At 41.4% G+C, this 25,767-nt stretch overlaps 1 protein-coding gene across 3 annotated transcripts in view; it reads right to left on the bottom strand.

Moving 5' to 3' along the window:
• Positions 1–25,767, bottom strand: part of raly (RALY heterogeneous nuclear ribonucleoprotein) — a 210,711-nt gene that overhangs the window by 87,595 nt on the left and 97,349 nt on the right. For 2 of the 3 annotated variants that reach the window (XM_049590224.1, XM_049590211.1), the window contains exon 2: positions 2,476–2,804. In XM_049590224.1, coding sequence (XP_049446181.1) covers positions 2,476–2,731 — 256 coding nt within the window. In that variant the 5' untranslated portion in view covers positions 2,732–2,804. Of the gene's footprint in view, positions 1–2,475; positions 2,805–17,789; positions 17,918–25,767 lie in introns of all 3 variants that reach the window. The other variant, XM_049590215.1, reaches the window with a different exon arrangement.

The following is a 25,767-nucleotide window of genomic DNA, read 5'->3' as shown; positions in this document are numbered from 1 at the left end:
CACAGACACACACTTTCAGTTATACTCATTCATAAATGTTGTCTCATCACACACACACACACACACACACACACACACACACACACACACACTGAGAGAGACTGTTGGAGAAATGTGCTCGCAGTTCTGCAGTGAGTGAACATAAACCCGTTGAGTTCTACGCACCAGCTCGCTGACACCTCGTCTCTTCCTGCCTCACAGGGGGAACACACACACGGAGGAAATCAGTCCAGCGGCTTAAAGGCAAACTCTGCTCAACTCTGATTCCCGTTCTGAAATCTTATTGTACAATAACACAGAGAGGAAGGGGGAGGGGCATATGTAGACACTCAAGAGGAAAATGGATGTAATGGTGCTCAGGAGTCCTCAAAGTTTCCAGAGGTTTGTGCAGCCACAGCGAGTCTGATTATTACAGGACTGTGTGGTCTGAAGACATTAATCAATCAACATACTCACAACACAGCCTATTTAATCTAAATTCGCTTATAAACATTCCTCATTCATTTTCTGTAACCACTTATCCTGTTGGGGGTCGCGGGGGGGCTGGAGCCTGTCCCAGCTGACATTGGACGAGAGACATTAGACAGGTCACCAGACTATCACAGGGCTGACACACAGAGACAGACAACCATTCACACTCACATTCACACTTATGGACAATTTAGAGTCACCAATTAACCTGCATGTCTTTGGACTGTGGGAGGAAGCTGGAGTACCACGCTGACATGGGAAGAACATGCAAACTAAGCATAGAGGGGCTCCCCCATCACAGGATTTGAACCCTCTTGCTGTGAAGCGACAATGCTAATCCCTGCACCACCATGCCGCCTACATTATATCAATATATAAACATTCCTGATAGGTCTAAATGAGCATTCATTAATATGTTTTACATCAAAGTAGCTACTTTGCAGTGAGCTATTTATAATTACATGAGACTTAAACTTTGCAGAGTTAGTGGTGAAAGCAAACAAATCTGTCCACGCACTATGAATATCTCTATTTTCACTTGAGGCATTTTCTTTGTTTGGATTTGGAATCAATAGCTAGCCTCACAAAGGAGACTCAAGACCAGCCATCGTTATTGAGATTTGATAAATTTTAGGAAAAGGCGTCAGGCTGTAGACGTATGACGCACATAGCTGACAAGATGTTAAAACTTTTTTTTTTTTAATTCAGTGTATTAGCTACACATTTATACTATTGGAAAATGTAAAAATCACCATAGGGCTACAACAATGATGAATGAAAATCAAAATGTTAAATGTTCCCATATGAATGTAAAGCTGAATTTTGTTATTTCTTTTAAAACCTAACCACATGCTTTTGTTGTTGAAGGAAAAAAAAACATCCTTTTGCAGTGTTGTACTGACATAGTGCGTTATATATTCTTTATTTTATTTAGTTTATTCTGTATGCAATCTGTACATTTCCTGTAAAAACGGAAGCGTATCTTAAAAACACAAAATGCATGTAACGGGCTAAAGGTGACACGGCATCCCAGAATGTCAATAACAAACGCACCAAGGGTACTTTGCACATCATATGTCGACGTGGAAAGTGTGAATGTGTTTTCTCAAACTTTCTGACCCTGAGGAGATGGTCCTGACAACTTTGAGTGTGAAGTGAGGGTTTTCTGTAGCCTGCAGGGCTTTAAGTAGCCCATTTTAGCCAGACCATAATTCCTGCTTTGTACAAAAAAAGCCCAAATTATGATAGTTTTCATACATTTAAATTTTTAGAAATGTTAAAAAAAGGAAAAACAAAATGAATCAGCACTACTGATCATCATATATGCAAATTGTTGGATAAAATTTGGTTATATAAAATTTTCAAAATCAAGGACATTTCTCTGCAATGTCTGCTTTTTTGCTGTATTGAAAACAAAACAAACCATGACTCCACTGTATCGCATCAAACCGCACCTTGAGTCTTATGAACCAGTGGCCTAGTATGGATACAGTAACAGTATGAACCAATATGAGAAAAATATTTTCATAAAAGATACCAACTGTAGCTTTAATTCATTACCAGATTAATGAATTAATAGATTAATTATTAGCTTGACCTACAATGCAAAAGCTTTTTTTTTTTTACCACTAGTTATAATGCCATTTAGAACTTGGCATCTTCGTGATTGGAGATTTTCTGAGCCCAGGGAGAAAAAGAAAAGACTTTAAAGTAACTTTTTTTAAATGAGATTCTTGTTGTCTACTGATTTGTTGCTCCTAAACATGTTAGTCACAAAAACAACAAGGAAATGGTGTTCCTTTGACTTAAACTAATTGAATGCATAATGCACACTCCACTTTCCATGTCCAAAACACAGCTTTATTATTCCCATTTAAGGGTAAAAAATGATCTTAAATGGACTGTGTCTCAAACATTTATCCATGACAACCACTTTGGCCATCACTTTTTCTTTTCCAGCTCTGTAAGTAGAGCTATAAATCACACCGTGTCATGTGGACTCACCCAGCGTCTGTCCAGCCAGCACCCTGCCATTCTCCCCGATCACAGCCCCCCTGGCGTGCCTCTCACTGGCGTACTGGACGAAGGCGTAGCCCTTGTGCACTGAGCAGCCCAGCACCCGGCCATACTTGGAGAAGATGCTTTCCACATCCGACTTCTTCACCACCGCTGTGTTCAGGTTGCCGATAAACACCCGGGAATTGATGGACTTTGGATCTGTCTTATTGGTCACATTACTGGTCTGTACCTTCAGTGACATGCTGGAGAGATGAGCGAAGGAAGCGACTGACGAATGGATGGATTGGGAGGGAGAGATGCAGAGAGATGGGGATCTGAGGAGAATAAAAGAGAACAGATAACTGGCGTTAGTCACAAAAGACAATGGAGCACAGCTGCAACCTGCCACCTCACTGACTGAGACATTTGATGATCATAACTGTTCAAAAATTCTCAAACCAGCTGCAAAAGCATGAGTCAGAAAACTTTATTTACTGAGCAAACTAGAGTTAATTCATTGTTAATTCATCCCCAGTCGTCCCTCTCCCCAGTGATGCTTTCCAGCTCTTCCTGGGGGACCCCAAGGCGTTCCCAGGCAAGACGAGATATGTAATCCCTCCAGCTTGTTCTGGGTCTACCCCGGGGCTTCATACCAGTGGGGCGTGCCCAGAACACCTCTAACCCAGAGGGCATCTGATCAGATGGCTGAACCACCTCAACTGACCCCTTTCAACGCAAAGGAGCAGCGGCTCTACTCTGAGCTCCCTCTGGATGTCCGAGCTCCTTACCCTATCCTTAAGGCTGAGCCCAGCCACCCTTCGGAGGAAACTCATTTCGGCCACTTGTATCTGCGATCTCACTACCCAGATTTCATGACCATACTGTAGGTGAGGGTTGGGACGTGGATGGAATTGAAAGCTCTGCCTTCTGGCTCAGCTCTCTCGTCACCACAACAGTCCAGTGCAGAGCAGGCATCACTGCAGATGCTGCACCAAACCACTGATCCATCTCACACTCCATTCTATCCTCACTGATAAACATGACCCAGTTTGCCGAGTCATCAAGAAGACGTTGACTGGTAGTGACTGGAATCAGGTTTGGGTGCATTGTGTGCCAGGCAGCAGGCAGGTGAGTGTGCTGATACCCGGCATTATAGACTGTAATAATACAATACAATACAATATAATAAGTATGTTTTCTTTCAAGTACAATCACCTGAAAATAAGAATTGTTGTGTTTTCATTACTGTAGAATGAGCCAATTACATCTACTGGCGGAGCAGGTCCTCTTCGTTACAGTAGCCCAAATGAAACAACAAAACAAAAGCTAGATAAGGCCATTCACGTTTTCATGTCAGCCACAGTAGTTGTTCTTCACGCTTAACAGACAGGAGACGTTTCTCCATCTGGTTGCAATCTGCAATCTCAACACTAAATGCCACTAAATCCTGGGCTAAACACTAGATCTTCAAACCTGTAAAACCTCTGCTGGAGAAATGCAAGTTTGTAAATGTGTAGAAATTATCTGTAGTTATGAAAAAAGTGTCTGAATGACAATTAAACTGTCACATTGACTCCAATTGCAGATTCCTTTATTAGCTCAACTGAATAACACAACCTCATTTATAATACACAAAGGGCATCTTTTAGAGGTTCTTTTACATCAAATATAGTAAACACTGGTATAAAACTGGAACATTTTTTTAAGAAAAGATTCACCAATAAAGAGACGACTCTTAAACTCTCTTAAACTAAGTTATAATGAGCAGTGAGGCAGATAAACAATACGTCCAATAACTCAAGTACCATCTTCACCTCTCTACTCTTAACGCTGGGAAACATTGAGTGTTCCTTCAAACAGGGACTATTCATTATACATAAACCAGTGCCACTCAAATTTTCTGACTACTCAACAGAAGGCCTTCAACTGAAAGGGAAAGAACAGCTCAAGTTAAATCCAGATGTCTTTTTGCATTAAAGCAAGTGAGTGGCAGCAGTCTGAACCACCGCTGCTTCATCGCATGAGACGAGCTCAATCAATCACAGAGAAGGATTTGAAAACCAAATATAGTTTTTATCTCCTTCTTCGCTGTGTGCCGATTCCCTCCATCCACACAACTAATGAACACAAGCTGAGAGGGCAAAAGGAGAAGGTAAGACAGGAAAGAGAAGAAGAGGAAAGAAGAGGAGCACTGACAGGAAAGGGAAAGGCTAAAATGAAAGAGAAAGAAAGGATTGGGAAGGATCAAGAGAAGAGAGGGATGAGAGCACTGCCTTAGCAATCTATCAGGGGGCAACATGTGAAGCTCCTCTCTTCAGGTGTTGCTGTAAAGCTCCAGAGGTTTATGTGTCACTTCAAACATGCTTCATTTCTGCTTAGCATTCGGATGTAAACTTGGCATTTACAGAAAGCTGAGGGAGTCAAGTAAATGACGCATCTAAACTACTAATAGTACAGTAGTGGGAGTGAAGTCTGACAGATGAGTCAGCAGAGAGGAGATGGAACATCTTGTTGTTTGGTGTCAAAATGCAGAGGGGCAGGAAGACACAGAAAGGAGCGCAGAAGTATGAGAGACGGAGCTGTTGGAACGGTGACCTGGGCAAACACATCACCACTACTGAAAATCTATACTTGAGTAAAAGTATAATTACTCCCCTAAAAATGACTCAAGTTAAAGTTAAAAAAATGACCATTTAAGACACAAACTCAGGTAAATTACTCAAAAATACAAGTTACGTTGCATTTTGATATATTTTTGTGGTGTGCGTGTCAGTGCAAAATAATGAATGAATTCAAAAGGCCAGCAGTCCACTAGCTACAAGATAAGTTAATGTCATTCTCATGACACAGAAGATTAATGTTACACATCAGAAATGAATGGGCACATTAACCAACATGTGCGACTTCAATGTGCTTACGGAGGATAGAAGTTTTTGAAAGTGACAATCTCACAGCAAGCACTTCATCAGGTAATCCCTGTGGCCAGGGACTGCAGGGTTGCTTTGTCATCGGCATCTACAGCAGCGATACTCTTAACGTGCCCTTCCCTTTTTATTTAGAGTAGACTCATTGTATAAAGGGTATAAATGATAAATGAAGGAACTTGAAAAGTACTCGTTCCTTAAAGGGCCAGTGTGTAAAATGGGTTGAAAACCATTGGAAACAGTAAAATCAGTGGTCAAATTCTAGATTGCAGGGCTCACTCGCTCACCCCTCCCGTCGGGTAAATGACAGTGGCCTCGTAGGGACAAAAAGCCTTGCGCACGAGTTTTTCAGGGGTAGGTCTTTCTAGCGAGGAGGTGAATGTTTATTTAGAAATCTAAGCCATGTTACGATATTGTAATGAATCACTCACGAGCAGGAGACCAGAGGAGCGTTCGGGAAAAAGGCCCGTTTATTTGAGCACTCCAGAAACTCCGGTAACACTCCACTCCATCCCAAACTCTGACTCTTCTGGCGTAACAGACACACTTCTAACTTTACACACATACTCGTTTACGATACTAAGTGGGGACCCCCCTCCCCTCTCCGCCAACCTCCAGCCCGCACACTGACTGACAGCGTAGCCGGTAAACAATGCTCAGCTGTTTATTTAGCCTAGCAATATCTCCGGACTATAGTAGCTGCAATGGACGACTTTGAACGTGATTTTGAAGAGTTTCTTGTAGCGGACACAGACCCAGAGCCATACCTGTTTGAGCCGGAGCATACAGATGAGGAACTCCATGTGTTTGATGCTGAGCGGGCGAGAAGAGAGGCTGAATGCACAGCATGGGATTCGGTGCTGCCATCGTTGGGGAGATATATCATCAGGAGGAATAGCGCCGCAGAGAGTGCATCACAAGGAGTGAAGTTGCGTCTTCTTTTCCTCGCAGATGACGGTTCGGGTCCATTCACAAACTTTATAACCAAAAAAACTTTTCACTACTCTCTATCGACGAACTACTAACACTCTCTGCTGTTTCCTCCTCCTTCTTCCTTCCTTCCGCTGTCTTCGTTGGTTCATTTATACACGCGAAACGCGTTCTCTGGCTGGCTGGATTGTCCACTCGGTCTGCCGTGCATACATGGCGGCGCAAGATGGCGACCTCTCTAAAGCAAGGCCCTTGCTAGCTATATAAATATATATATATATATATATATATATATATATATATAAGAGCATAATTATAAGGCTACGAAAACCAAACGAATTTTATTTTATAGCGATCATACACTATTAATACACAATATTAATGGGTAGGATATTCAGATTCAGATTCAGATTGACAATAAATCATGCCAAATATTACACACTGGCCCTTTAACAAAAACAAACTGCTCTTTCTATTTATGTGCATTAGTTGTAAGGCGTTACTACCGACCCCTGCACATGACTCACATTTTATTTTTTTTTCTCTTAATTATGAATGGTTAGTTCCCCAGTCTTTGTGGTTCTTGTCACTGCTGCCTCCCTTTGCTGTCCTCTGGAGGGTGAGAACAGCCATGTGTCTTCCAGAGCTGTAGACGTGAGATCTGGACTGAAGTCAAACTTGATTCACTAAAATGAGGACTTGAAACTTTAGACAGATTTCACTTGAGACTTGAACGCTTTTGTTTTTGACCTGGAATTAATCTGGCTCAGTGAAAATAAGTATAAAAGTAAGAAAATGTGTAAAAAACTTTATTATGTAAGAATGGTAAAACAGTGCCACAAAGGTCACAAACCTCCACAGGGAACCTATGAACATGAGAGAGTAACATAGTATACACTACATATGAGGGTGTCACTTTCTTATAATCACAACTGACTGCTTCAGTTTAGCCTTTGAAAAATATTATAACACTGGAGAATTGGTTTTAAGCAGATAAATTCTTTACCAGCAGTATTTAAAAGCAGTTTTAAGAGTAATGTGTCTTTTCTGTTTTATGTCTCAGTCACTGGAGGACCACAGTTACTAACAATATCTCTCTCTCTTTACAACTAACATGAAATTGAACTAAAAAAAAAAGCGGTTGCTGTTTGAAAAGCATCAGACATTCACACATGTAAAATACATACTGTGTGGTAAATGGACTTGCACTTGTAGAGCACCTTTCTTATAAAATGATCTCTGTCTATGTTGATTTCTTTCAGCTGGATGATGAAAAATGTGACTTTTGTTTCAGAGGAGGAACCTTTCTTGAGGCTGAATTTCTTTGCCAGGCCTGGGATAGAAGGCAGAGTATCCTGATTCTGGACTGAGTAGTTAATAAACATCACTGTAATGGTGTACTGTAAACCTAGGAGGGTTGAGCACATGTACATGACACAAAGTAAAAAATCAAATCAATCAATCAATAAATCTAGTCTTCCAACCACCACAAGTGGTCACATTCACACACTAGTGGCTACCATTCAAGGTGCCACCTGCAACTCACTTTGAATGAACACCAATGGAGTGGTCATTGGACAGCTTTATTCGTCAGTATGTGATGCTTCAAACCACTGCCCAAGCACTGGATTTCAACAACTTTGGAGTGAGACCGGGTTGGTCACGCCCGACATGCTCATTTTGCTTCTGCGATGCCGGCATGCTGTCAAGGATGACACACTGGAGAGACATGATGCTGCCGTAGTTTTATTCTGTGAAAAAATGCAAAGGAGGCATAAGGAAGCAGCTCTATACTGCCATCTCTGTGTAAAAATGGCTGCCACAGTAAAAGCCTCCACTCTTCTGGTGTCAAGCTTTCCACCAGATTTTGAGATTTGCTCCCATCTCGCCACAAGATCAAACGTGAGGTCACACAGATGTTGAGTGATAAGGTTGGCAATTCAGGTTATCCGTACATCATGCTTAATACGTCTTTCTGCACAGGACATATCAACACAAACTGCTGCAACAAAGTCAAAAGCATGCTGTTGTCTTAAATATTTTATCGGGTGTATCATTCCCTTTATTTGAACTATAATAAACATGAAAAAACCTAGAGACCTAGTGCTGGACAAGTGTGTGTCCACATACTTTTGTCCACATCTGTCTTTCCCACTGTATGTCTGTGCTTGGCTGCTCGTCTCTCTTTGCCTCATTAGAAGTATCCAGCAGTGAGTCTGCAATCCAAAAGAGAAGGAATGCTTATGATTCAACACTGCTGACTCTGGGTGTGTGTGTGTGTGTGTGTGTGTGTGTGTGTGTGTGTGTTACAGGAAGAAGATATTTTTGCTTTCAGACCCGCATCTCAAGAAAAGTTAAAAGGTTAAAAAGTCAGGTTAAAGAAACTTTCTTTGTGTGTGTGTGTGTGTAATTTTATTATCTCTGGGCTTCTCTACCTGACCTTCGCAGTGACAGAGTCATCTTAAATCAGATTGGTCAAACTCTAATGAATCAAATTGCGCCTGGCCCCAAGGGACCTGCGTTTGTTTCAGAGGTCCAAATTCAGTGGACGACAGAACAGTGTTGATCCAGCAAATTCAATGAGTGTGTGTTTGTGTGTGTGTGTGTGGCGGGGTTAGAGAGCGAGAGAGACGGTGAGAAAAGATTTCCGTGATTGTTTCCAGTTCCTGTGCCTGAGCACAATAAGCGAGAGGGAAGAGACTTCCTGAGCAAGTGCTGTAGGGTGCTTTCTCTCTAATACACACACATGGCACACACAGAGGAGTCTGTAGCCATCCCACTGATACACTGTATGCTTGGGTGTGTTTGTAAACACTACATAGTCTATAATGAGAGACACGCACATTCACATACAACCACAAATTAATCTATTAATAAACAGGTTTCTGCTTCAACTCCAACTGAAGCTTTGGCTGATCACAAAATGAAAATAATATTTAACACTTAAAACAAATCAAGGGTGGGTCATCTCACAGATCTGTTTTATGTGCATTTCACAGGAGAAATGTTGTGCAAACCACTGATGTTACTTTACATATTGTTAAATCTTTGGATCTAGTAATGAGCAAGAAAAGAGCTGCGCACTTAACATCAGTCCAATTCTTAATTCTGGTGCGGTAGTCAGAGATGAAAGTCAAAAAGCGGAAAAGGACTCGCACACAGAAAACAAATGTAGACTAAGAGTCTTAATGAAAGATCATTTTACTGGGGATCTTCACATGCTGCTTGTGAAGATCCCCAGTAAAATGATCTTTCATTAAGACTCTAAATATTCTAAATATCCAATCACTGAAGAAAACGTATCCATGGACAAAAGTCTGGAGTCTCAGGTAAAATAGAGTAGCAAATGCAAACCACATACAACAATTGCAGATTGTTTCTGTATGTGTTTTATATACTTAAATAAAGAAACATTTCCCAGAAACTTCCCAGTTTTTCTGTCTTAATAAGAAACTAAAGTACAGCCGAGCAGTTGTATTCCTCCACAAACCAGTTAAGTTGTGTTGACAGTTTACATCCACGTCTGTGAAAATATGAGTGCTTCACACACACCTTCCCCCCAGCAGCACAAAAGCTCTATAGAATGTGCAGTTTCAAGATCAGTGTCAACAGAAATAAAACCTAAAAGCTATCTGAAAATGTATTTTGTAATTACTTGTATTAATTGATCATTCAAAGAGTGAGGAAATAGAGATGTAAGAGATAGAATTGGTGAACATTATTATTTACTTTGCATCTATAAATGTAGACTTTAAATGCAAATGCAATTAATACATTTGTAATAGCTTCTCTAAATGTATGGATTATTATTAATTTACGCATTGAGTAGGCACATAGAAGGACATGTAATGATGGCAAATCTGGATAGCCTAGCCCTGAAAAAACAAGATATAGCATGTGTATGTAGCCTTTAGAATGACTGTGATATGAGCTTAAAAGTAAAGGTAGGAAAAATCCCCCGAAAAGGTTTAAAGGTTAGGATATTAAACTGTAAAATTCTGTGCTTATTGCAGCGGCACACTCAGGGCTCCACATCCAACAGTGTTCTGGATTCTTTCTCAGATTTTGTCTCTGTGAGAAAATGAACCCTTTTCACATTTTGTGCTGTTTACTCTGCTGATGGGCCTGAAAACCGCCTGACCTGATGCCCTGAGTCTGGACAAAACCATTCAGGCCTCCGTGTCCATGCTGCTGAGGTGCCCTTGAGCAAATCACCAAAATCCTGCCAGTCGAAGCTGACCTTGTGCTCTGTCCAGCACAGATCAATGAAACCGGCCAAAATCCCACTATGGATAGTTAAGGTACCCACTGGCTCCCAGCCCTGTGTGTGATTAGCATTCAGATAAGCTCTCCAGGGTTCAACGATTCGCATCCATTAACATTTCTACCTTCTGAGTCCTGCTTTGAGAAGAGAAGTAGCTTCATGGGTCCAGCTTTACACTCAAATGAGCTTCATTTCCTGGATTTTAATTAAACTTAAATTGCACACTCACCCCGCTGCAGAAATCATACAGGCAGCCTCTCTCTCTCTCTCTGTGATTCTGTGGCTGTAGGATTAGCAATTAAAGCTAACACCACAGGGGACTGTGATTATACTTACTACACAAATGCTGTCTTCAGGCGCTGTTGGAAATATTACACCTATGACTTCAACACACAAGAACACCAACACAGAGTTAACATAACATAACGTGATTAAAACATGACTGCTCAATGCCTCTAATGTCAGACTTTTAGATCCATTTTGAGGTTAAAAAAAAAAAGAAGAAGAAAAAGTATGCTTATCACTGATTTTTATGCCTCCACACTGTTTTGGGTTGTCTGTCTGTCTGTCCCATTCTCGTAACACACTTAAGAAGTTAAGAATTTAGCACAAACATCCCCTTGGACTCAACAATGAACTGATCAGATTTTGGTTGTCATAGGTCAAAGGTCAAGGTCACTGTAACCTTGTCTCATTTTCGTGAATACTATATCTCAAGATCAGCTTCGGGGAATTTCTTCAAACTCGGTACACATGGTCATTTGGACTAAATGAACTGATTCGATTTTGGTAGTCAAAGGTCACTGTGACCTTGCATCCTTCTCATTCTCATGAACATGAGAACACCAGAAGGGAATTTCCTCAAATTTCCTTCTTGGTCTGAAGAGTAAACTGATTAGAACTTGGTGGTCAAAGGTCAAGGTCAGCGTGACCACACAAAACATGTTTTAGGCCATAACTCAAGAATTCTTATGCTAATTATAACAAAACTTCACACAAACGTGGAACAGGATATGACAATAAAGTGACGACATTTTACATCTGAAAGGTCAACTTCACTGTGGCATGATAGTATTCTGCATAAAACATTTCTCTGGAAATTACTCAGCATCAGTATTGTTATAGCACTTTTTCCAGTAACAAGTAATGTAACTAATTACTAATACATTTTAGTAATAATGTCACCCCCAAACCTAACAACCCGTCATGTTATCTTTGTTTTTACATCACTACTGACTTGAAATACATCTCAGTCTCACTCTGAGGTCTTCAAAATCCAGTGCTTGAACAGTGACTTGCGGCATCAGACACTGATGAAAAAAGCTGTCCTTTCACGTCGGCATGATACGCCACCATCAACAGACCCACTTTTGTAATCGTTGCACTACACAGGCACGCCACAAAGCAGCAAGCTAATTTGGAAGATGGAAATGCTTATGTTAGCGGCTGGAAATATTCCCATACTTTGATTCTGTCAGGACGAAAGGAGACAAGATCACATCGCTGCAGATGGTCATACTAAAACTCCTTTCACTGGGAAAAAACACCGGTCTGAAACATGTACTATGACTGATAGCACGTGAAGCTCCAGGAAATACACCCGACCAAAGGTGAGCCCTCCTCAGCCACGGAGGTCAGTTGTAGCCCGACACTGGCTAAACTGGATTTCAATCGTGGACAGCTGCAGCTATAAAGAAGTAATGAAGCTTGTGGCTGGATATGTTGTGGATGAAATGTTGCCCCACAAGTGACTCTGGTCACAGGCAACTTTATCCTGTTGCTGCAACACAAGAGAAAGTGTTTTGCTCACGTTCTCAAGTAAAAATGTCTGCCAAATGAATTCAGTGCCAGGAGTGTCACCATTCTGGGTGAATGTCACACAGTTATGAAGAATGCTGCAACACTTAAGAAAAGACTAGAAAGCTTCACTTCCTGTTTGTACTGAAAGTAAAATGCAAAATGAAAATGAGCACTTGTCTGTGAATTATATTACCGAGCTTCGGTAAGATTGGGTTTATAAGTCAAACCTCTTCAAGGCTCTTATGAAGATACAGAGTGATATGTTCAGTATTCATCCAGAGGAGAGCTTTGATGTTATTCTGCACTTTCCTGTCTTCTGTTTGCTCCCTGTTGTATGATTGCATGTCTCTGTCATCATTTCTTTACTATGATAAATGTATGTAACTTTGTATCTTTTGCTCTTTATATACTGCCTGCTACATACAGTACAGCAAACTGTGAAAGCCACGTTTAATATTTCAAATGTCTGCAGTTTAAAGTGCGCTCCACCTGCGCTTCGCCAACTGGGTGTGGCCAGGCAGATTTTGCAAGTTTGGCACACCGTGCGCCTGGTGCAGCTACTCCTCTTTCCCACCTCCGTCCCTCCTACCTGCGCAAGTCGGAAAGAGAGAGGAGAGAAGGCGTGGAGTGGGTTTTACACACATCACACCAATCCCTCACGTAAGCGTAATGAGAGTTTACTCAATTCACCATGGCAGAAGAGAGCAGCAGCGTCAGATGGCCAAACTTCTCCCAGGAGGAAACTGATGTTTTGGTCCGGGAGGTCCAAGCTCACAGTGTCCGAATATACAGAACTGTGAGCAGACCTCCGCGGGCTGATGATGCAAAGGTAGCCTGGGAGGAGGTTCTCTCGTGCGCGCGCTCTCTCTTTCTCTCTCGCAGTCTCACTCTGTTTCTTTTCTTTTGACTTTTCTAAGATGACAGATGCTGAATATATACTCCCTATCTGATGCTGTGGCTGTTTGTGGTTGGCTGAGAGGGATGTGAACTCATTAGTTTGCAGCTGTGTTAATCAAATCAGGTTGGGTTTCCATTACGCGTGCCAAACGTGCCAAACGTGCCAAACGGTGCCAATCCCCTTTGATCTGACATCAGATGTGACGGGACAGTCGATACAGAGATACATTTATGTGCTGATTGCAGATAGTTGCATTGAATAGTGGTTTTGTGGCTATTTATTGCATCGTTAATGTGCCTGACATTCTGGAAACCTGCCTGTGAGGTTTTGGTGACGTGTGTGCACTGTCCGCCGGTCAGCCAAACTTCCACTACACTGGCTGCGCTCCCCCTGCTCTGACAGTAGACCTGGTTTCAGCTGGCGAGCTTTTAGCGCACCATCGGCAAAGCCTTTTGGCACGAAACTGTCACTGCGCCAAGCTGGATCTGTCGACACCTCCCCCTGCTGCACTGCCACACCCATCACAGCACACCTCGGTCTGCCAAACTACCAAACTGAGCACGCCCCGGGTTGTGCTGCTTGAAAACTAACTCTGTGCGGGGTTTGCTACCCTGCGCCACCCTGCGCCACGCCGGGAAACTAGAGGCCTTAAAGTCATTTAACGCTGTTACTTTTGATTCATGTCAGTTACAGAGTACAGTGCTACAATTTCACACTCCACAGTAATCTTAATTTTTGAGCTCCAGAGAAATTTACTCATTTTGTTTAAAATGTTTGCCTCGTTGCTGTTGCTAAAGATCGATAACTGATATCTTATATGACTCTCATATATGATCTTTAGCTGCGTGAAGCATGTTGATGCCTATTTTCTTGATAATGTCAAAAGGCATTGGGGAAATGTTGGAAAGCATTTACAATTTTAATTACTTCACAACATAATAACTGAATAGACAATATTATACATTTAATATACAATATCTGTACATTACAGACAGAGAGTGAGCACTCAGGTTTTTTTTATCTTATGTCAACATGAGCAGTATTGGTTGAGACTGCAACTGGACCTCATGTGTCCAACCAAAGTGGCAAAACAAAGGTTAGCATTGTATGTTTCTGCAAACCACAGATATGTTACATTTGCATATTATTATGTGGTGGTTGCGTTGAAATTAACGTTTAGAAAGAGATCATGTTTGGCACTTTTGGTGGCACACTCCCAGCTGGAAGTGCAGCAATGTCTCAGTAAAAAACAACAACTTTCTGTGGCACAATCTGGGCAGAAAATGCGATGATGGTGTGGTAAAAATGAACCCCTTTTTGTCACATTATCTCCAGAGGAATGACAGTGATGGGTAGCTAAAATAGACCCACATTTGTTGGCTAAAAAGCCATGAAAATAGAGTGATGATTTGTGAAAACAACTGGTTTTGTTGTTTGTTGGTCTCGAACACCAGTCTGCAGTTCGGCATGTGTCTCACCTGGGTGTCACGCCATCCACCATCCTCTCCAATGCCAGCATGTGGCATAAGCTGTACAGGCGAATGCTAAGGGCGCCATCATCCAGAGGGGATACTACACATGAAGAAAAAAATCGAAGTGTTTATCTTGTTCTCTCTTTTGTTTAGGGGGGGCTCTCACTGAGGGCACCAAATGTGCTAGGCCTGCCATTGATCCCCTCTACCTCACTTTACTACGTAAAGGAGCTACATTTTTATCTTTTCATTTATTTATGTATCAGTTTGACAGCTCTCACAGCAGTCTAAATGAACTGAACCAAATGGGCAAACACACCAGAATTCATTTGAAACGAACCAAACAGTTTGGGTGTAAAGCACCCAAAACGACCAGCATAACCAATAAAATATGTTTTGATTCCAAATTACACTCCGACCAAACACTGATCGTGTTTTTAGTGAAGTACTGGAAAAAGTATTGAGGGATGCTGTCAGGGGAATTTTGGGGAGCAGTGAGGGCGAGCTGCTCAGGCTCAGCAGGGAGACGATTATGTGAAGTACATCATAAAAAGTCGAGTTTTCAGCTCGGAAGACGAGAAGTGACTCCGCCCTCAGCAATGGAAGGTCATTCCACCACAGAGGAACCGGCAGAGAAACACTTCATAATAATAAATAGAACAGTCGAGACAGCAGCACCTGTGGGATAGAGTCACACAGTTCATGGAGAACTGTGCTTACAACACAAGGTGGTAATACTGTGATAGACTGAATCATTGTGGGCTTACAGTCAATATTCACAGCCAATAATGGTGCTGTTATAGCACTGAGGTCTTGATATATTCATATGCAGCGCTGACCTTTAAAACTGAAAAAATTTCTCCTCCATTTACACAGTGGCATATTTTTCTTTCTCTACAAGGAAGACCTGGTCTGACCCTGTGATGAACACTGAAAAAGAAGCTCCATACAAGTGGCAGTGACACAGAAATTAATCTGAAACATCAATATAAAATGGAAAAAAGACCTGGAACATTTCACAAGTGATCTACGGTGATTAAAAACAGAACAACAAAAAGCTTTCAGTGTAAAAAGCAATGCATGATCTTCACAGACATGTGCAAGAGCTCCGACAATGACCTGCAGCTTGTTCCTGGATCAAAAGCAAACACACTCTTCTTTTGAAAAAAAAAAAAAACATTAAAAAAAACAGTTGTTACTCTGAAATACAGACACGTTCGGGATCTGTTCTTTGTTGGTGTCAACTCTAAAACTAATGTTTGTTGTCATGCAGCCACGGATCTCCTCAAAGACACAAACTAGCATCCGACATGCAACCAACCAACCAAATAAGAGTATAAACCAACCAATGAAACAAATCAGAGTCCAAATCCAAAGTACAAAGTCTACTAATGGGTCTGGTAACTTATTTTAGTGCACAGCGTAGGCTATGGCGTAAGCTCTACATAGAGCTGACGCACAAGTATAAATCTGCCTTTAGTCGTCTCGTTAGTTAGTCTACTGTTCCAAAAATCCCCAGCTCTGATTGGACAAAATAAATCCTAAATAGATCTTAATTCATCAAGTTAGACACATGTGGATCTGCACCATGTTTATCCCTCTGGCCTCACTCTGCCTCTCAGCTGTCCACTGAGCAGTGGATACAGTACATCATGATTCAACAAACATGCAATGAATTGCAGCAACACATAAAGGAGAATAACAGTTGTGGTAATATTTTGAGAGGGAAAGTTACAGAACAACTGAGAAATATAGTGGAGAACCACGGGGGAAGAGAAAGCGCATGAGAGAGGGACAGGAAATGAAAGAAAGAGAGCAAGGGATTGCAGTGTTTCCTTCTGCCTCCCCAGCAGTGGGAGAGATGTTCATAACAAGCAGCTAAAGAACGGTGATCATCATCTGTGCGCTGCATCACCTTGGACTGCTGTGCGCAATAGATGCACCGAGGGGCGCAGCCCGCTGTCAAACCTGTCATTCATGAGATAAAAGAACAAATAAAACAAGGAAGAGGAGAAGGACAAGTTGTGTGAGGAAACACATCAGCCCTTAGCTTGTAATAAATGTATTAATTCAAATATATATATATATATATATATATATATATATATATATATATATTTCTTTTACAGTAGAAATTTGGGTTTTAATCAGGCTTGGGCCTAAAACTGCTGCCGTGGGTTGGGCTTGGAAACTCTGCAAGTTTATGTAGGGTCAGGCCTGATTTTGGGCCCAATCAGAGGTTTGTTTTTATGGAAGTTAGCCCGCTACAGCGGTTCTAGTAGCAAGGCTACACATAAAATGGCTGCCGCTCTGACCATCCTGGTTTGTTGATTTGAATGGGAATGTCCACTCTACTCTTATTCTATGTCTATGGTCTAGAACTAGACAGCACTCTGCAACTGAAGAGCGTCAGTACAACATAAAGATTCTCATCTGCTCATGTAAGTTAAATTTCAGCTCAATATGTGTGACTGCGTGAATAAGACCGAGTTCTTCTGATTGTTCCAAAATCCTGGTTCAAAATAAAAGGTGACTAGGGTTTTGTAGTCAAGGCCTCAAAGCTGTGGAACTCACTGTCTGAGTGTCCAAGACTTGCAGACTCAGTGACATAACTTAAATATGAAATAGACTTTTATTAATATTATTCCTAATTTTTAATAGTAGCAGCACTTGCAGTCACTATTCAATATTTACCCATCCATCTACAGGGGGTGGGTGTAACAACAAAGACTAGAGTCTATTGCAATCCAAAGCAACTCCCCTGCAATAAATCCTGCTTTTGAGAAGCTTTTAATATTTTTCTGGCACTCTGTGTGAGAGCTGTTGATTTAACTCTGTGCTAATTTCCGTGGCTGGAGTTGGAGTTACATTATATTGCATTAGATTGTGCAGGTGTTCATGTTATTGTGTTAATCCTTCTGTATCTGGGAGGATGAGTGTGGTACAGTTTTTGGACACAGTTAACGATTGTGAACCTTTCGCAGGATGAGGCCGGCCTGCCAGCCTGGCTGTTGAGCAAGAGCAGCTCTCACCTGGTTTGACCTCATCGGTGTTGTCCGTGAAAGGCAGACGTGTAACGTTTCGCCCATTCAGAGCAGCAGTACAGAGGAGGACTGATCTGAACCGCCAAGAACATGGCCCTCACACTGTTCAGTCAGTGCTGTGTGTGAGTGAGACAGACAGAGGGAGGGAGGGGAAAAAAGAGGGAGTCAATGTGTTTGGCAGAGATAACGAGACAGACCTGGACAAATGCAATATAACAAGGAGACAGGTTTTTTTAAAGAAAATAAGAGACATACAGATAGATAGATAGAGAGAGAGAGAGTGAGAGAGAGAGAGAGAGAGAGAGAGAGAGATTAATTTAGAGTCACATGGAAATGTGTTTTCACTTGTTGTCATGGTGTTTGCATTTAATGTTGAATATTTGACCTTCAAGGAGGCTGGCAATTAATTTCTCTCCCACTCTCCCTCTCTCTGTTGTGTTGTCCACATACTTTTGTACAGATTCAGAGTGTTTTTCTATGGTTCTGTCAAGGCTCAGTAGTTCCAGTCAAGGTGCTGCTATGTAATTAAGAAACCCAAAAAGTATGTACATCACCTCTCTTTAGAAATGTTGATATGATATGTATGAAACCTATAAATGTAACATATCTGTGGTTTGCAGAGAGATACAATACCAACATTTTATTCTGGTGACTTGGCTGATTCTGGACACTAGTGAAAAAAAGTTATGTCCAAGTGCACAAAGCCAAGTCCAAAAAGAAATAACTTCCCCAGTCTGGTGAAGAAGACTTGCCTCCACAGAGCTCTGACCTCAACCCCATCCAATACCTTTAAGATGAACTTGAACACTCACTGTGATCCACGCTGTATCCCCAGATATCAGTGTTGGACCTCACTGAATGGGAACAAATCCCTGCAGCTAGGCTCCATAATCTGGTGGAAAAACTGAAACCAGAGAAGTGGAGGCTGCTATAGCTGCAGATTGATGCCCAGTCATTGGCATAGTACATTTCTGCGAACCACCAATATGTTACTTTTGTATGTTTCATATGTATCATATCAACCTTTCTAAAGGGATGTGGTAAATGAGCTGACTCTGACATCTGGAGGCAGAGAGGATGGTGTGAGAAAACTGCAGACTACTGTTTTTCACCACTGGTTTTTTTAGCAAGTCATTGCTGCATCATCCAGAGGCTTTTTAACCAGCAAACATGGGGGTTTTTGAGGACAGTGCCACGAAAAGTGTTTTTTTTGCGAAGACATTGCCGCATTTCCAGCAACTTTTTAGCCTCAGAAAGTGGACATTTTAAGTCAGTGTATGATCTTTTCCCAACCATATCCAAATGGTTTTTGGGCCTAAACCCAACCACAAGTTAACCATTGCATAATTGAAATGTGAAGCAAGTAAGTTTCAATGTAGCTGCTACATAATAAAGAAATGTAATATATCTGTGGTTTGCAGAAATATACAATGCCAACATTTATTCTGGCAATTAGTTTGATAGCGCCCATGGTTTTGGAATCACATTTGCAACAATGTGACATACATTTCCTAGCCTTTTACCCTAAACCTTTAGATATCCTTTATTGATCCCCAAGGGGAAATTCCATTTTTTATTTTTATTTTTTTCACTCTGTTGTCATATACACACACATGCACAAACAGGACCTATACATGCATTAAATGGAGAGATGTCAGGGTAAGGGGGCTGCCTTGGACGGGTGCCCAGGGCAGTTGGGGGTTTGGTGGTTTGGTACCTTCCCAGCGATGCACAGGAGGCGAACTGGCGCCTCTACAGCTGCCAGTCCACGCTCCATATTTAGCCCAGATGGGGACTTGAGTCCACGACCCTCCAGTTCCCAACCCAAGTTCACATTAATTCTGACCTTGACACTAAAACCAAGTCTTAACCCTCAAACTGTGGACACCTGGATGTCACAGTTTCATGGTAAACTTTGATAAATGTAGAGTCTGTTTTAAGTGTCACTGTCTTTTTCTCAAAAATGAACGAATATGTCAGTATAGAGATCTAGTGAATTCGGGTCACTCTGAAAACCAACACTGGTTCAAAGGCAATGTGTGTGTGAATGTGTGTGTGATAAAATACATATATTCATGCCAACATTAAAGTTTTACACACAGACACTCCGCTTTACTACGTTGCTACTTGAAATTCTTTTAAACCCACATTTCCACTCTGTTCCCAAGACCTTCTGACACACACACACACACACACACACACACACACACACACTGAATTATTGCTTGAGGTAACAGCTGTGGCAAAAGGATAAACTCAGATTCATGAAATGCACACACACACACACACACACACACACACACACACCCACACACACACACACTCGGGCTCTTGGCTCAATGCATAACTGAAGAGTTGAGTTGGAAGCCCGCGAGCAAGACTGCAGGCTGGGCTGACGCACACACACACACACACACACACACATACACACACTCACACATACACACACGACAACCCTCACAGCATACATAAACATGGAAATTCACACAGAAACACATTCAAAAATCACACACATCAAGCTTCTTACTCGAGGAACTCAGACTGGAAATTGACAAGAGGACAAACTTACACAAGCCAGACAGAAAACACACACACCTTGGTGAATAATAGTATGGCGTGGTTTGAAAAATGATAATGTATTGTCCCTCTTACCTGCCCACACTGATGATGATGATAATGGTGGTGATTGTGTGTGTGTGTGTGTGTGTGTGTGTGTGTGTGTGTGTGTGTGTGTGATGATGCTGATTCTTAATCAGAGCACAGCTCAGCAGCTTTTCTATTTTGTCTGGTTTTAGATGAATGGCCCACTAGTGCACATAGTTTCTCATTTCTAGACACATTATTTTTACACAAATAACAAAATATTGTGATTAATATTTAATCAACGCAAAAAGATTATAATAGATACTCTTCTGGTGTGGCTCATCCCTTTTTTTCTACTGGTTTCACCCTTAGGATATCACAATATATTATCAAATAAAAGTTGGTATTTAACCATTTTGGAAACATATAGTAACTTGACCTGACGTTTTCAAAATCAGTTCTGAAAAAAAAATCTTGCTTTAAGGCTAGTGTATCTGTAACCTTCTGTCTCTTTCCACATCTTTTAGTCTGTTAGCGTCTCCCTAAAGCTCTGTTTTTATCCGTTCCCTCCTCGCCGTCACCTCTTTCTCCCCTCTGTCTGGCAGATCAGTGCAGAGCTAGCTGAGTGTTGCCACTTCAAGTCCCTGCAGCCTACGAGTCCTATTCATGTATTATCACTGAGATTTGGTGAACGGAGCAAAGAAATGTGGCTTCAGAGTTTAGAGCAGGAGAGAGGGAGAAAGTGAGTGATCATCCATCTGTTACTATAGTAACAGTTTGTAGTTAGCACATGTCTCTATAGGTCTATGTCTCTTTGCTAAGTGCACTATAAATAGAAACAACAACATTTGTTAAGCATATATTCTACTACCACAGTCAGAGCCTTGAACCTTTAACAAGTCCCCCATCTTTTTTTTTTGGGAGGTCTTTCCTTACCTGCTGTGAGGGTCCAAGGACAGAGGGGTGTCGTATGCTGTAGAGCCCTCTGAAGCAAATTGTGATTTGTCATATTGGGCTTTATAAATGAAGTCGAATTGAACTGAATACCAAAACCATGGACAAATCTTCACATGAGCATCATCTGCCACCTTTGAATTTAAGGTCAAGCTTGAGTTAAGCCCAGCTCACACCAAAGATTCGCAACAAGATGAGTCCAAACAGGCAACTACTTGCGATGTGCTGCTCTGCAACGTTCTAAACACCTGCCAGTTCACACCAAGTCAACTAGATGAGACGGTGCAACAACTCTCTGCTACTTCTGCTCTGTTTACAAGCTTTCCAGGCTTATTTTGTGGCTGAATATAATTTGTAGCTTCTTAAAATATGAATGAGGGTAGTGATAGTGAGATACTGGCTACAGCTCCATTTGTAGTAGTGACGAACAACAAATCAAAGCCAGCATCATCACAATAAGAGTATTCATGCATATGATGTTAACTCCACTACAGAAGGGAATTGATGATCACTAAAATTAGGTTGGGAAAAAAGTGGATATATTGATATCTATATCGGTTATCGGTGAAATGAGTTGTTATATAGGGATTGGCATGTCGGGTATTGGCAAAAAATCCAATATCATGCATCTCTACTTTGTACTCCCAACCACTGGCCCCACATTAATCCATAAAACTTTTGGTGGTGATAAGATCATGATACTGCTGAGGGGGTGGGCGATATGTGTGTAAAGCTATGATGTCATTATGTCAACAAATAAGTCATTTCCATTATCACGATGTGAATTTTTCTTATCATATTAAAATTATACTGGTATGATAGTAAATGATGTGGTAGGGCACAACCGTAGTTTCCACCAGCTACTGGAAACGGACAGTAAATATCTGCTTGACCTCAATAAGTTGCTTATTGAGAGAACATAAACAGGTGGCTTCAGGTGAGAAAAATGTCTATGAATGTGAATCCAAATACGTTGTTAGGGAAAACACAAATAATACAGTGGAAACAGATATTAACTCTACCCGAAGTTGCTCGTTATCATTCAAGGGAAAATAAATGATGACTGACCTGTCTGTGCCTTGTGTCTTTTGCATGCATTGTTTCCATAAATTATCAACAACTTACTCGAAATGCTGCTTTGTCCCTTTTTTGACCCACATGCTAAATTTGTGATATTTTTTTGGTAAGCTTTCCCAAACCCTCCTGGGAACAAATCCGCTGGGACCCACTGGTGGGTAAACTTGCTGTTCACATCACAGGTTTCCTCAGGTAACTCGTGGGATAGTGAGACAAAAAGCCTGATAAATGCCTTTAAACGCCCAAACCTACACCAAAGGATATGTTTTCTATGTCTTTACTGTATATAGTTTCTATTAGCAATTCAAAACAGAATCTCTCAATTTATAAAACATCTTTTTGAGTATCTGATTGATCAGTGTCCCCCATTTATCATCAAAGCAACAAAGCAACTGGATTTTTTTCATAAGCATAAAACTCTGACTGTCTCGTCTCCTCCCTTGTTTGGCTTTTACAACTCATTTCACAATATTAAAGGACAAATCCACTTTAGCGCCACTCTAACTCAGGTGGAAATGTAACTTTCATTTCTGGGTTCACTTTGTTGTTGGGTGATTTGTTTTCCTTCAGGCAAAGTGGGATCCACAAAAAGTACATTACAGCCTTTCATCACAAAATAACTCCTGGAACGCTTTGAACATCACAGAGTGATGGTGTACATTTAACAAATGTAAAAGCAGCTTGAGGCTTTACTTTAAAACAAAAATCTGACTTCAATAATTTCCTTACTTCAGGCAGTTCTTTGATTAATGTTACAGTGCCACCCCACATCAAACTTCCCGGTAACAAATACACAGTCACCTGCCAGTGCTGTGCGTTTTATGTTTTAGTCGTTTATCTGACGCTCTTTGTCAAAAGGAATTTCAACAAGGTGGTCAATGGTAGAATTATGTTAAAATTCACGACCTGCAAATAGAACTGAAAACTGGGATGTGGTGGCTTTGAGGTCGGACAAGCAAATGGGCCCTGACACATCAAGTTGACACTTGGTTGTTGGTTAATGTAGAGTCATTGGTGATTGTCGTTGCCCGAGGTTTTGCAGTGTGTCCACTGGCACTTGCTGGCTCTTTTTTCAGCCAATTCAGCATGTTGAAGCCCGTTGGTGAGACAAATGACTGATTGGTGGTTCAGCAAACGAATGACTAAAGTCAAGAGGGCGTGACATCAGAATAAACCAACACATTCTAACACTGACTGCATCACATATTGACTTTTGGTCATGGGCTTTCCAAGCCCAGATATGACTTGCAATGTACCCTGGGTGCGTTGGTTGCTGACATTCTGGGACGCTGTGTCAACTTCAGCCAGTTACATGCATTGTCTTGTTTTCAAAATACACTTCTGTTTTCACAGGAAATGTACAGTTTGCATACAGTTTCTTTCAAAATAAATGTACTACATCAATGCAACACCACAAATTGATGGGGTTTTTTTTTGTCCTTCAACAACTAATGTATGTGGTTCAGTTTAGGAAACCATAGCATGTGGTTGGGTTTAGGAACAAAGAACAAGGTTTGGCTTTATAATCTTACAGGACACGAACAACGCTCTCCCAGGTGAAAGTTTGTATGTTGGACCCATCCACCACCACTCCCACCCGCTTTCGCTCCCTTAACTTTAGTTCTTGTGCCACCATGTTTTTCCCTGATGCTGCTGAGCACCGTTAAACTATTATGCCCAACGGCTGCGAATCATGCCGATGTGAAAGGATGGCTTTGTTTGTCGGTGTCTGACGCCACAAGTCACTGCTCAAGTGCCAAATTTCCACGACTTCGGAGTGAGACTGGGTTGAAAAAACATGTTACATAAGGTTAGATTATTTATTTTAACCATTAAGCTCTTTGATTGTGTTATTGTTCTATAGCGCACATGAAATGTTATGTGTTCTTTTAACATCATGATGTGTTGTTTATGTGCTAACTGGCAAACTAGTATCTTGAATCTTTCATGCCGATCTTCTGGTTTCCCTTTTTGAAAGACGAATACCGACTAATGCTGCCTGCTGCAGCGGAGAGGTGTTTCCTCTCACTGCGGTGCAAAATACACATGCTCGTTGGATGTTGGCTGTAGACTTTGTGGTGTGTTCAAGTGCAACATTTTGGCAGAGACACAGGCGATGTCAAGTGATGCAACAGTCAGGCTTCATTGCCACAAGTTCTTTGATGTTGGTTTGGTGAGTCTGTGCCTTACTGACCAAAAGGTTGTCTGGATGATCGCAGGACCACAAGGATAAATTAAAGCAGCGAAGTAAAAACCCAGTGACCTGCTGTAGTTACCATTATCGAGGTGCTATTGTGTAAGGCACTTAAGCCTTCACTACTCAGTGGCCCGTGGAGCACACAGTGCTTCTATGTATGGTGCAAGTGTATCTGTGGAGATAGAGCACAGAGACACAGATTCTCATCTTTGCAGTATTTCTGTCCTATCACATTAGGTAAGATGCACCAACATGATCAAACAGCTTTTTCTTGCTGCCATGGATTAATTACCACATGAAATTAAGCTTGAAGGTCCACTGTTTCTCTTAATTCACCAAGTATTTTAAGGTTGGTTATGCTCCAAGCATTACACATTTCTCCACAGTCTGCTTAAAAAAGTGGCGATAGAATTGAGGGAGGTAAAGATAAAGAAGCAACACATATTTGACTCAAATAAATGTAGAGTCTCATGTAGAGACCTCATTTTCAGTTCACAAAGGATTCTGACAACATCAGGTCTTTTATTGGTGGTGCCTCCACACCTGACGACACATTGCTCACTGCTGGCCTTATCCCAGATGACTCCTCCATTCCCACTCAGGGCAACATTAGCCGTCTCCATTGCCTCCACAGGTTGCCTATAAATCATTGCCATGCAGGCCAGCAGGCAGTAATAGAGACAGATAGTCTCTCTTAGACTGCATTAATGAACTGTTGTTCCTGGAACCAGGACAGCCAATGGACGGATCAATACTGCATTGTTTTCTGCTCCACAATTACACACCCAACATCAGTCCACTATCAGCGCAGGTAGGCAATTAATATCAAGGCAATTTACGGAATCAACGATTAATTAAATAATGATTTCATAGATCCTCAAGTATGAATGTTTCCGCATCCATTCAGCTGACGGGAGGTGAGCTGACTCGAGTCCAACTTCCTTTTAGAAGCAGAAACTGTCTGCACCTCTCTGTGGTCACTTTTACAGTTTTGTTTCCTTTGCAAAAACCATTTAAGATACTGTTTAAAATGATAAAAAATGGTGCAATATATTTACTGTCACCCGAGAGATTAGAGTATCTGGTTTTAAGAACAGTTGACAGACTGAACGTAAAACTGCTGGCAAGTGGCAAGGCTGCTTTTCCTACAGCAAT

The sequence above is a fragment of the Epinephelus fuscoguttatus genome, linkage group LG1 (assembly GCF_011397635.1).
Source record: "Epinephelus fuscoguttatus linkage group LG1, E.fuscoguttatus.final_Chr_v1".
In the NCBI taxonomy this organism is placed as follows: Eukaryota; Metazoa; Chordata; class Actinopteri; order Perciformes; family Serranidae; genus Epinephelus; species Epinephelus fuscoguttatus.
The sequence above is the reverse complement of the archived record's forward strand: the minus strand, read 5'-3'. Positions and strand labels throughout refer to the sequence as shown.